The sequence below is a fragment of the Hemicordylus capensis genome, chromosome 2 (genome assembly GCF_027244095.1).
Source record: "Hemicordylus capensis ecotype Gifberg chromosome 2, rHemCap1.1.pri, whole genome shotgun sequence".
In the NCBI taxonomy this organism is placed as follows: Eukaryota; Metazoa; Chordata; class Lepidosauria; order Squamata; family Cordylidae; genus Hemicordylus; species Hemicordylus capensis.
This window is the reverse complement of record NC_069658.1, coordinates 90,832,627-90,846,313: the sequence shown is the minus strand read 5'-3', so window position 1 is coordinate 90,846,313 and position 13,687 is coordinate 90,832,627. Positions and strand designations below refer to the sequence as shown.

The following is a 13,687-nucleotide window of genomic DNA, read 5'->3' as shown; positions in this document are numbered from 1 at the left end:
GGGAGATAATGAAGAAAATATGGAGGAGTAGAGCTGGAGGGTGATTGGGGGCCCAGGTTCTTTGAACCCATCTGTTCAATTATAGCTACACCCCTCTGGGTGACCTGCCACCTTAGGGACCTTCTCCCTCCCCCTAACCTCACCTGGCAGTGATGCCAGCAGCATGCACACACACCAGCTGCTGCCACTGCCACCACCCTGCTTCTGCTTGTCCCACTCTGCCTTTTCAAAGGGTAGAAGGCCAAGGCTTCACAGCACCACAGGACATATCTTTGAGCCTGTCACTCAGTTCTCTACTCTCTATCTTTTGAGAAGGCAGGTTGGAATGAGTGGGAGGCGGAGGATGAGCAAGATCAGTGGCTGCCATCACTAACACCACCAGACAAGGGGTGACTGGCGGGGAGATCGGAAGTTTAGAGAATAGAGATCAGGTGGGCTGAAGCAGAGATTGGGTGGGGCTGGGGGGAAACTAGCATGCTCTGTGTGCCATAGGGTTGGAAATCAGGCCAGGCAGAGGAAATTGACAATGGAGAAAATAGTCAGGAGAGGGGGCTTGGTGCACAGCATGTTCTGCATGTCCTCCTAGGGGTCTGGGCCAGTCCAAAGCTACAAAAGTGTTTTGAGCCAATAGCAGGAGAGACAAAGGGAGAGACAAAGGGAATTGTCTCAGCTCTTCCCTGCAATGTTCCTGAACCTAATTCTCAGTTGAATGTTGCCCATTTGTACCCTGGAATCTTACAGGGAGTCAAGCTGCTCCCTTGGCCTCAGCTTGGGGGAGTCTTCTCATAAGCACTTTTATCTGAAACAGCTTCAGGAATGATCAAAAGAGTGCAGTAGGAAATAGAATTCTTCATTCTCTGCTTGCTCAAAGATGCTCAAATAGCTGAGCTCCCCTTTATAACAGCTTCCCACCCACCCCCCTCCTCTTCCTTGATGTTTGCTGCTTGCAAGATTTTCACTGGTGGTGTTTAGTTATGCAGATATAATTTCACCATGCCTGTGGGGCCCAAGTATATTGGAGAGGTTTCCCCATTGGTTTGCCAGACCAGGATTGTCATTTGGAGTCCTTTGAAATGTAAGGTGAACCGATAAGCAAAAGAGTTGGCTGCCTTCCAATTCAGAGTGTTTTAGCAGATTGTTAATTAGCAGACATTGGCCATTTCCAAGGTAACCAGCAGTAATGGTCCACATGTCTCCCCAGTGGTTTAAGGGAGGTGTGTAGGGCAAGACAAAGGATTACGGCAGACTTCCAGATGTCAACAATGGGAAGCAATCAAGGTATCCCCCTGAGTGCTTGTATCTGTAGGAGGACAGTTGTGTAGAACAATCTGTCTTTTATATTGGTAGAAGAACTCAAATTAGCTGATAACTACTTTTCCAGGAGCAAAATTGACAAAATAGCATGTAGTAATTGAAAAAATAGTCTAACAATAATATTCACTGTAGGTACTCCAGCAGAACTTCTTTGAGAAGTCGAAGGAAACAAGGAGAAGTGAGGCATGTTAAGACTGCAATCCTATGCATACTTTTGGTTTTAATTAACCGCCCAGAGATGGAAGTTTGGGAAGTTTCTACAAATTTGATGAAAATTAATTAATTAATTAATTAGAAGTCTGAGAAAATAAGTGTGTCTTAAAAAGCATTTTAAGAGCAATCAGAGATGGAGAAGCTCTTATTTTGACATTATGATGGGACCTGCTTCTAAATAAGCATGCATAGGACTACAGTGTGATTTTTCATGAGAAGGGTCCATTAGCTAATGTAAAAAAAAGTGTCCTCCCCCCACCCTCCAAGTTGCTGTTAACAATGCTTTGAGTGTCAAATTTGTTTAAAAAATTTTAAATTGTTGTAATGTTTTAAACTTTTCACTTTTGTTTTAACGAATGTTTTATTTTGTTTTTATTTTGTTGTAAACCACCCAGAGATGTAAGTTTTGGGTGGTATAAAAATATGTTAATAATTTTTTTAAAAAAATTATTACAGTTGCTATCACTGCTTTTGTTCTCCCTTTCAGGATATTTATCTGTTTGGAGGAACTTCCAAGTCAAAAGATGGTATTAAATCACCAATGAACGATATTATGAAATTAAGTTTAGGTGAGTACAAAAACAGCAACAACAGCAAAGAGTCATCAACACATATTTGAACCTGATTACATCTGAGAAGAATGTGTTATGTTCTAATATTTGAAAATTGCACTTTCCTCTTGGCTTGCACCCATGCTCAGGTTTTTATGTTTTATTTTGTTTGGATTTCTCTTCTTCTCTTTTGTATGGTTAACCCTTGTATCGCTGACTGCCCTGGAATCTTCTCTGCACACCTTTTCTAAAATGTGACAAGCAGATAAAAATCAGCACTTTTAATGAAATGTGGTGTGCTTTTTTAAGTTCAAGAGATTTATTTATGTATTTATTTAATGCTCCTCTCAGAGCAACATGTGATGGATTCTTCGTTACTCAGGCAAAACTTAACTAATATTTTTGTGCTGTAAAAGGAGACACAACAAACACTGCAACAAATACCTTGTACTTTTCTTTTTTGTTTTTGAGGAAAAGCCCACTTATGTGTCAGGAGAGTATTTTTCTCTCTGTCCCGCAGTAAGTCCTCTTCTAGTAGCAGTTTACAGGACTTCTTCTGAGGCCCAGCAATTCACCAGTCTCAACTTATTCTGTCCCTTCCCAACCACCTTTGGACTACAGGCGAAAAGGAGAGCTTTTTTTCCAGAGAGCTTACAGAAGGAAGTTGGCATTGTTTAAAAGCTAAAGGAACACAACAGAAGGGGGAGGAGAAACCAGAACTGGAACCCTGAGTGGTTGCTTCCTGACAAGGAGAGGAGAGTGAAGAGCTTCCCCATCTTGGTGGGAGAAAGGCAGGAAAGATGCAGCCTCTGGGTAGGCAATAGTAGCCAAGTGCCTTCTCAGATGAAACCCTATCAATTATCATATGGAGAGAGAAGACAAAATAAAGAGTTGCCAGCAATAGTCGCCTTTGGGTCTTGTGTGAAGGGAAGAGCATCTATGCTGGAGGCAGATATGAAACCGGAAACCCCTCACCCACCTACTTCTTGTGCCATCAACGTAGGCCAATATTCTTTTTTAAAAATTTAAAAACAATTTAAGAGAGAAGTATTAAAGGGAATTATGAGAAAAGACACGTCTAAAACAATTTATTACAGATTCACATTGAGAACATTTATGTACATATGCTATGCAATTCTTCTGCTTGTTATACTGATATTAGTTTCAAATGCATTCACATCCTAGACACGTTTAGAGGATTCTAAGCTGCTTGTGCCAAAGCACGAAAAAGTTGAAAAGCCATATGTGCTTAAAAATTCACTTTTTGATTTTATAAATATTTGGAAGGAAGCACCTGCTTTAAACTGGAGCTGTACACTTGAGTTTTTAAATGTGAAACTAACTCAGATCTGGTGGTGCATGGTTGTTATTTTCAGAAGTTTTCCTTTCCTTTGATCTAATATGTAAAGGACAGGATATTGTTTGGAAAATACTGTACTTCGTTGATCATGCCTTGTAACTCATATCTGTTTCTACTTGGAAGATTATGCATACACAAAATGATTTTGAGCCAGCATGGTGTAGTGGTTAGAATGCTGGACTAGAACCAGGGAGACCCGAGTTCAAATCCCCATTCAGCCATAAAACTAGCTGGGTGACTCTGGGCCAGTCACTTCTCTCTCAGCCTAACCTACTTCACAGAGTTGTTGTGGCTCTGGGCTCCTTGGAGGAAGAGCGGGATATAAATGTAATAATAATAATAATAATAATAATAATTTTAGTAAGAGAGCCTATCTATGAAATATGATTTTTGTTTTTTGTTTTCTGATTTACTTTCATTCAACACAATATGGTCTCAGTAGGTAGTAAAAACATTGCACTGTGGTGTGCCATGTTTAAATACTGCCATTGTTTGGAATATTATCTGGTTCCAATTAGTTTCTGTGCATAGAAAAGAACAGTTACCCTACTGAGGTTTAATCTAATGTCTATCATTGTTCATGTTCATGTTCCATATAAGAGATATGTTCCATATATGAGATTTGTTCATGTTCCATATAAGGCCTATTTTTGTCTTTGAGGCACAAGAGAAAACAAATATGTTCAGCATTACCTTTTTAAATGCTGCATCTACATATTGGCTAACCCCTGCTAACTTGGCAAAGAGGCACCTTTTAACGTGGTGATTCTTTTATTTAGCAGGGGGAGAGTAACTGGCCCTATCCACCTCCAGCACAGTACCTCCAGTGTTTATCTTATGTTTCTTTTTCGTTTGTGAGCCCTTTGGGGACAGGGATCCATCTTATTTATTTATTATTTCTCTGTGTAAACCACCCTGAGCCATTTTTGGAAGGGCGATATAGAAATAGAATGAATGAATGAATATTGGTTAGGAATACATTTATTCCCCAGCTGTTACACAGTAAAGAAAATTGGCCCCGTCTTCAAAAGATCAACTTTCTGATAACTAAAGGATGTCAGCGAGTATTGTATGCAGCATTATGAAATTCTCATGCCACTTTGATTAAGTATCATGTTGTGGTTGTCACTGTTATGGCAACTAATTAGTTCATCTACTTCTTGCTCACAGAAATAATCTGAAATATATTGTTTTTGTTATTTTATGCACTATGTTTTGCATTTCTGTTATGGCCTGCAGTTGATATGGAAATAAAAGAACGTAACTTGCCTTTTCAGATTCATATATGCCCAGTAGGGCTGTGCATGAACCAAATTATCAGCCTGATCCCAATAATGACCCAGACCATTCCTGCATCATGCACTCGATGCAGGGAATTGTCTGGATTGCTTTGAACTGATCATTGGTATTGGTTCAATGCATTGGGATGAGGAGGGCTTACCTTTTAATGAAGAAGGGCAGGATAGAAATGTAGTAAGTAAATAAATAAAGCTACTTTTTGAAGAAATCGACTTCCTTCTGGGCACTTGCAACAGTGGCATTTCAAACAGCTGCCTTTCCTTCCCTGTTCTTCCCCTATAATACACCAGGAAAAGAAGCAACATCATAACATTGGGTCTTTTTCCTGGTACATTAATAGTGGTACATTAATTTTTTATTTTATTTATTTATTATTAAAACTTTTATACCGCCCTTCCAAAAGGCTCAGGGCGGTTTACATTAAAACACCATTAAAATCAATTAATAATTAAAACAAAATTATAAAACATAAAACAATGATTAACAATTAAAAACATCATAAAACAACAATTAAACAATCAGAACAATTTAAAAACAAGTTTTAAAAAGCTGAGAAAGCCTGGCTGAAGAGATGTGTTTTCAGGTGTTTTCTAAAAATTGCCAGAGATGGCGAGGATCGTATCTCAGCAGGGAACGCATTCCACAATCTCGGGGCAGCAGCCGAAAAGGCCCGTCTCTGTGTAGCCACCAAACGAGTTGGTGGCAACTGGAGACGGACCTCCTCAAGTGACCTCAGCGGCCGGTGGGGCTCACAGCAAAGAAGACGCTCTCTTAAATACCCAGGGCCTAAGCCGTTTAGGGCTTTATAAGTTATAACTAGCACTTTGTATTTTGCCCGGAAACCTACTGGCAGCCAGTGTAACTCCATCAACAAAGGAGTAATGTGGTCTCTCTGAGATGACCCAGAGACCAACCTGGCTGCCGCATTCTGGACCAACTGAAGTTTCCGGACTACATACAAAGGCAGCCCCACGTAGAGCACATTACAGAAGTCCAGTCTGGAGGTTACCAACAAATGTACCACTGTTTTGAGGTCACTGATCTCGAGAAACGGGCGCAGCTGGCGTATCAGCTGAAGCTGATAGAAGGCACCCCTGGCCACCGCCTCAACCTGAGAAACCAAGGAGAGACGTTGATCCAGAAGTACTCCCAGACTGTGAACCTGTTTTTGGGGAAGTGTGACCCCATCTAGAACAGGCAGATCAAAATCGTCTCTAGAGTTCTGACCCCGCACAATAAGTACCTCTGTCTTATCTGGATTCAGCTTCAGTTTATTCTCCCTCATCCAGCCCATTACTGCTTCCAGGCAGGCATTTAGGGAGGATATGCCAACTCCTGAAGAAGTTGACATGGAGAAATAGATCTGGGTGTCATCAGCATACTGGTAACACCCAGCTGCAAATCCCCTGATGATCTCTCCCAGCGGTTTCATGTAGATGTTAAAAAGCATTGGAGAAAGTATGGAGCCTTGAGGAACACCATACTTAAAATCAGATTTTGAAGAGCAACAATCTCCAATCGACACCATCTGGAATCTGTCCGAGAGGTAGGAGCGGAACTACTGTAAAACAGTGCCTCCCACCCCTAACCCCCTCAGACGTTCCAGAAGGATACTATGGTTGATAGTATCGAAAGCCGCCGAGAGATCCAAAAGGACCAACAGAGTCACACTTCCTCTGTCCATTGCCAATTGGAGATCATCCATCAGGCCGACCAAGGCAGTCTCCACCCCATAGCCCGCCCGAAAACCAGTTTGAAATGGGTCTACATAATCAGTTTCCTCCAAGACCGCCTGGAGCTGAGAGGCCACCACCCTCTCAATTACCTTGCCCAACCATGGGAGATTGGAAACTGGCCTATAATTGCTCAACTCTGAGGGATCTAATGCAGGCTTCTTTAGAAGAGGTCTAATAATTGCCTCCTTAAGACAAGGAGGCATCCTGCCCTCCCTCAGAGAAACATTTATGATTTCTACCAGGCCGCCTACAACAGCCTCCCCACTAGATAGAACAAGCCATGTTGGACAAGGATCAAGAGGACAACTGGTAGGCCTCACCGCTCCAAGCAGCTTGTCCACATCATCAGGAGTCACAAACTGAAATTGATCCAGCCGAATCGTATAAGAGGAGTTGTCGGACACCTCCAGTTCAGACATCAGATTAATTGTGGAGTCTCCATCTAGGTCGGCCCGAATCCGAGAGATTTTGTCTGCAAAAAATTCATTAAACACACCACAGTGGGTAACTGATGCCTCCAAATTCTGGTTCAAGGGAGAGGAAGCAGATACTAGTCCCCTCCCCTGACAACCCTGAACAACTCTGCCGGACGTGTACTCGCAGAGGCAATACGGGCAGAAAAGAACCGCTTCTTTGCCGCACGTATCGCCTGAGCATAGATCTTTAAATGTGCTCCATGTCGTAATCTGTCGGATTCGAGTCGAGTTTTTCTCCACTTGCGCTCCAGTCGCCTACCTTGCCGCTTCAGCCCCCGTAGATCTTCCGTATACCAAGGGGCCAATTTTGAAGCAGGTCGGAGGGGATGCTTAGGAGCAATCGTGTCTACTGCCCTGGTGAGCAAGTTGTTCTAGTTCTCTACCAGGGCATCAACAGGACTACCAGCAGAGCCAACATTAAATCCCTCCAAGGCTTCTTGGAATCCTACCAGATCCAGTAACCTCTTCGGGCGGACCATTCTAATAGGCCCCTCGCCCCTGTGGAGGTGGGAAGTGGTTGTAAGTCCAACCTCAACCAGATGATGGTCCGTCCATGACAACGGGGAGATTGTAGGAGTCCCCACCCACGGAGCACCACCCTGATCAGAATAAAAGACCAAATCAAGCGTGTGACCTGCAATATGCGCCGATCCAGAGACCGCTTGGGATAGGCCCATAGTTGTCATGGCTACTATGAACTCCTGAGCTGCCCCGGACAAATTGGTCCCAAAATGAACATTGAAGTCCCCCAGCACCAAAAGTCTGGGAGACTCCAACGCAAGTTCCGCGACCAAGTCTGTGAGCTCAGTAAGGGATTCCGTTGGGCAGCGGGGCGATCGGTACACCAACAGAAGTCCCAATCTATCCCTGGTCCCCAAACTCAAGTGCACACATTCGATATGGTCCGATACCCTAACAGGGACCCTGGTAAGGGAGATGTTATTCTTATAGACCACAGCCACTCCACCTCCCCACCCACGTCCTCTCACCTGCTCCTGTACAGCATATCCTGGCGGGAGAAGCTGGGACCAAACTGGACCACTAGCCTCCCTTCATGTCTTTCCATGATGCGGCTTCCTTTCTTGGTGCATTATAGGTCAAGAACAGGGAAAGAGAAGTGGCAATTTGAAACTCCGCTACTGTGGTGCCTAGAAGGCAGTCAGTTTCTTCAGAGAAGCCAGATCTTCACTAAAAGGTATTTGATACAATCCCATTGTAATTTGGAATTCACAATATCAGTATTGGGGGGAAATTGCATCGGAATCATTTCTGATGAAAAATGCCTGGATGGGACTCACATTGCCTCAGACCTGATTATTGGTTCTATGCGATGCACAGCCTTCATGCTCAGTTTTCATTTTAGTGCCTTCAGGCTTCAGTAGGACAACACTGACTGGGTGAGGTGGAGATTTCCTCGTGATGGAGAAACAAGTTTTTCTTTCATATTTAGAAATGAAATCAGGCAGGGGTACAATCCATCCCATATCTAGCTTTGTTCTAGCTTTTGTAGAGATGAAGTCCTCCAGTCTTGAGCAGGTCTCTGGAGTTTGCTCTGGTCTCATCTGCTTAGTGTTGCTGCTCAACAAATCTCCCAGCACCCACACTGATTATCACCCAACATTTCAGACAGGACTGGGCCTGAGAGCAATGCTAACAATGTTGGCTAATTTCATACCTGCCAACTTGTCCCTAATAGGGACATGTTGTCAGGTGTGCAATTCTTTCTGAGGCAACAATATATGTCACCAGATAAGACCTTGGTAAAGGTAAAGTGTGCCGTCAAGTCGATTTTGACTCCTGGCACCCACAGAGCCCTGTGGTTTTTTTTGGTAGAATACATGAGGGGTTTACCATTGCCTCCTCCCACGCAGTATGAGATGATGCCTTTAAGCATCTTCCTATATTGCTGCTGCCTGATATAGTACCAGTGGGGATTCGAACCAGCAGGTCTTCCAGATTTTCCTGTGAATGTTGGATTTGGTTTCTGTCATAAATATAAAAGAGGAGGAGGCCACCCAATAAACGATTTCCTTTGCTAATCACTTGGGGCCTATCAGTAAAATCATAGGTTATTTAACAGTCCCTGGACAGAAACTCTTTCCTATAATTGTTTGCACCGTTTTAATTGTTTTTAATTGTCTGCTTTTAATGGGCTTAATAGTTTTAATTTTTTATGTAAACCACCTGGAGATCTTTTATATCAGGCAGTATATAAACCCACTAAATAAATAAATGGTAGTCATAGTCTTAGATCATGAGATCAAAATTTTTTGCTACTTAGTAAGAACTGTTCCTAGAATTTATAAAGGTTTTTGAGGTATTTTAGCATCGAAAGGCAGCTTATACAGGTGATATATTTATTGTACTCATGTTGGCATCTTCCACAGCTTGATAAATGGGTTTTACTTTCATCTTTTATTTCTGGTTTCCCCTTTACTGCCTGTTTCTCATAAATCTGTTTTATTACGACATTGCCAGAATAGGAAGTTGTGTTTTGTTTTTATTAATTTTGAATTCAATAACTACCTCTATAAAAACCAGAGAATAATCTGTACAAAGGGGCTTTCTTTCCCCCCCTTTTTTCTTTTGCAAGAAGTGCAAATAGAGGATTAGCAGGGTGTGGGTTTGTTTGGGTTTTTTGGTGGGGGTTTTTTGTTGTTTTTTTACTATGTTCTTTCTCTAGTATATCCTGCAATTGTACAGATGGCTCGGATTGTCAAAGGTTTCTCATGATATTTATAGCTCTGAGAACACCTACGATATAATCTCCCGGCAAAGACTCATCTTTCTGATTCTTATCAAAGAGTTGGTTTTATTTTTCTATTTCTTTTGTATTGTGCAGCACGGATGAAGTGGAAGATGCCACTTTATGTAGGGATCCCCCCTGCATGCAGACAGAACCATGTAGCATTTATTCTTCACAGCCATGTAAGTGAAATGCATTTTAAAACCAGAATCTTCTGTTCTTTGAATTTTACTGTATTGCAGTCTTTCTCACTGAAGGGACTCTCCATATTTAGAAAGGTTACTGAGTGAGTACCAATCAGCAGATCACCTATTCATGTGCTAAGCCTTGAAATATAGAACAGCAATTGTGACTATCAGTCTCATAGAGTACAATTATTTCATAAGATCATTGTTAGCTATATTTTTGCTATATTTAGATATATCATAGATATATTTTTATATATTTCATTTTGATTTATTTAGCTGTCATCTGTCAACTTCGATAGAGTTAGAGGCAAGATTCTGTTTGGCTACCAAGGCCATAGAGAGGTGAATTCATAAAAAAGAAAAGGGAGAATGAGTGCTTCTTGGATCCTAGCCCAAGAAATGCAGCTAAAATCAGATGCATTCCAAAGGCACTGAGTACAGTAACAGTTGAGAAAATTGCAAACTATGGCACAAACCACTGCATAAGGCACATGATGAATTTGGTTATCAAATAAGCATACATCAGGCACAGGACTTAAGGCTACTTTAGTGTAGGGATGTACAAATCAATTCAAGCTCAAAATGGGCCATTTTGAGTTATTTGAACTCTAGTTGAAACACCCTTGAACTAAAAGGTCTGACTGAGTTTGAATCAAAACTACCCCGATTCGAGCTTGAATCAATTTGAGTGATTCGAGTCCCATTTTGAGTCCCATTTTTCCAAGTTGCAGATTGGTTTTCTGGCACTGGCTTTTGATTGGCTTGAGATCTCCATGCTTCTTGGTTGGCTTGTTATCATTCAGATCAAGTGTTGGCATGGGCCATTGGCTGGGGGGAAGAGAGTAGGGAGGGTGGAGGCCAAAGGAGGGAGTTTTAAAAAGTGTTTAAGGGCCTGGGAGGCAGAGCACCAGGAGCAGAAGGGCAGGCAGAGGGAGGGATGCTGCTGCTGCTCATGATAGGTGACAGCAAGAGGGGCCTACACCGCAAGTCATCCTCGCTGATGTGGTTGTGTGTAGGCTTGCCTTTCTAGAGGAGCCTGGTCCCTCAGTGCAGCTGCCTGTGGTGGCTGAGGTAGAAGTAGGAGGCAGGTCCTCCCCTGTCAGGGAAGAAGTTCTTGCTGTGGCAGTGGAGGACGAGGTGCCATCAGCTGCTAGCCCAGCCAGATGACTCTCTCCATCCTCCCCAATCCCTGGTGGCAGTGTGACACTACCACCACCACCCCCGTGAGACTGAGGAGGAACAGGAGGAATTACTTCCACTTCATGAATCTTTTCAGCCCTGGACCAAGGGCGATGGTGGTGGTGACCCCCGCAATGAACCAGCAGGCCTAGTAGTACCACCTCCACCAAAATGGTTCTGGACCAATGGCAGCATGGTGTGGAACTACTTTGAGCTCCACTCTGGTGACCCACTCCATGCTGCCTACATTTACCGTGGGACACCAAGTCATCAGGGAGAAGGACCCTAAGAGTCTTACAATGTCAGGGGTGCTGCTGCATCTGCAGTGGCATTACCTGGGGGTCCATAATCCTGCTGGCAGCAGTAGACTAGGGATGTGCATGGAACCACACATTGGTGGCTCGATGGCAGTGGGGTCACACTTTAAGGGTGGGGGAGGGTGCACTTATCCCTGCCTCCATTTTCCCCCCACCGGTGCCCCGTTTGCTTTTCGGCTGGAAGTGGCTGGCATGCATGCACCCACTGGGCGTGAGTGTGCACATGTCGCAAGCACCCACACACCTGCCTGACATGTGCGCTGGCATTCATGACATGGACGCACTCGCGCCCAGCAGGTGCACGCGTGCCAACTACTTCCAGCGACTTCTGGCGGAAGAGCAAACGGGGCAGCAGGGAAGTACACTGCTGCCCTGTAGGAATTGGGAAATACCAGGCACCAGTGGGGGGGAAGCGGAGGGAGGGGTAAGTATACCCTCCCTCACCCTTAAAATGTGACACACACACCACCTTCGAACTTCGAACTGCCCAGTGTTCAAACCTGTTTGGAGGTCCGTAAAAGGTCCTCCAAACAGGTTCGTGCACTTCCCTACAATAGACCTGGTGTGTCTTTGAGTAGCAGCAAGGCACCAGTTCCTTGCTCCCAAGCAAGGGATGTTGCCTACGTGCTGTGTACAGTTGGTAGGCAAGTGCTCTGTTGACCCAGAGCCTCATCTAAACACCCAGGCCATTGGGGAGATGATTGCTTTGGATAACCAGCCGTTCCAGGTGATGGAGAGCACTGGCTTCCACCTGCTGCTTGGACTGCTTGGCCCTAACTATAGAATCCCCTTACACACCACCTTCAGCAGGTGGGTGGTGCCCTCCCTGTACTGGGTTTGCAGGGAGGCCATGTCAGAACTGCAGCATGCAGCAGCCCCTGACGCTGCCGATCTGTGGATCAGCCACAGTGGGAGGCATACTGCTTTCTCCCTCATGCGCACTAGTGGAGACATAAGAACAGCCCTGTAGGATCAGCCCCAAGTCCCATCTAGTCCAGCATCTTGTTTCACACAGTGACCCACCAGATGGAAGCCTACAGGCAGGAGTTGAGGGCATGCTCTCTCTCCTGCCATTACTCCCCTGCAACTGGTACTCAGAGGCATCCTGCCTTTGAGGCTGGAGGTGGCCTCTAGCCCTCCAACTAGTAGCCATTGATAGACCTCTCATCCATGAAGTTATCCAAACCCCTCTTAAAGCCATCCAGATTGTTGGCTGTCACCACATCTTGTGGCAGAGAATTCCACAAACTGGTTGTGTGTTGTTGTGTGAAAAAATACTTCTGTTTGTTGGACCTAAATTTCCTGGCAATCAATTTCATGAGATGACCCCTGGTTCTAGTGTTATGTGAGAGGAAGAAAAAATTCTCTCTATCCACTTTCTTCATGCATGATTTTATAGATACCTATGATTTCTCCCCATAGTCGTCTTTTTTTCTAAACTAAACAGCCCCAGGTGGTGTAGCCTTGCCTCATAAGAAAGGTGCTCTAGGCCTCTGGTCATCTTGGTTGCCCTCTTCTGCACCTTTTCCAGTTCTACAATGTCCTTCTATAGATGTGGTGACCAGAATTGTACGCAGTACTTCAAGCACGGTCGCACCATAGTTTTGTATAAGGGCATTATAATATTAGCCGTTTTATTTTCAATCCCCTTCCTAATGATCCCTAGCATGGAATTGGCCTTTTTCACAGCTGCTGCACATTGAGTCAACACTTTCAACAAGCTTTCTACCATGACCCCCAGATCTCTTTCCTGGTCAATCACTGACAACTCAGATCCCATCAGCATATAGGTGAAGTTGGGGTTTTTCGTCCCAATGTGCATCACTTGACACTTGCCAATACTGAAGCCCCTTTGCCCTTTTGTCACCCACTCACCCAGTTTGAAGAGATCCTTTTGGAGCTCCTCACAATCTGTTTTGGATTTCACTACCCTAAAAAGTTTGGTGTCATCTGCAAATTTGGCCACCTCACTGCTTACCCCTACTTTTAGATCATTTATGAATAAATTAAAAAGCACCAGTCCCAGTACAGATCCCTGGGGGGGCCCACTTGGTACTTCCCTCCATTGTGAAAACTCTCCATTTATACCTACCCTCTGTTTCCTGTCCATCAACCAGTGAGGGGACAGGAGAGTGAGAGGACATAAGCTGCTGTTGGCGTGGCCAGCCCCTCCTATGCAGCAAAGCACAGGTGGGCTGTGCTGCATGTGCAGCTGCTGGACACCAACCACACAGCAAGTGAGCTGTCAGTTGCCATGGATCACCAGAAGGAGGGATGGCTGTCCACGCATCCAAACCTTCACCAAGCG

General features: G+C 44.2%; 1 protein-coding gene across 8 annotated transcripts in view; it reads left to right on the top strand.

The window, feature by feature from the left end:
• LOC128348215 (kelch domain-containing protein 3-like) overlaps positions 1-13,687 on the top strand; it is a 104,713-nt gene that overhangs the window by 57,397 nt on the left and 33,629 nt on the right. For all 8 annotated transcript variants that reach the window (XM_053303951.1, XM_053303950.1, XM_053303954.1 and 5 more), the window contains 2 exons: positions 2,015-2,096; positions 9,792-9,877. In XM_053303951.1, the coding sequence (XP_053159926.1) occupies positions 2,015-2,096; positions 9,792-9,877 (168 nt within the window). The remainder of the gene's footprint in view (positions 1-2,014; positions 2,097-9,791; positions 9,878-13,687) is intronic.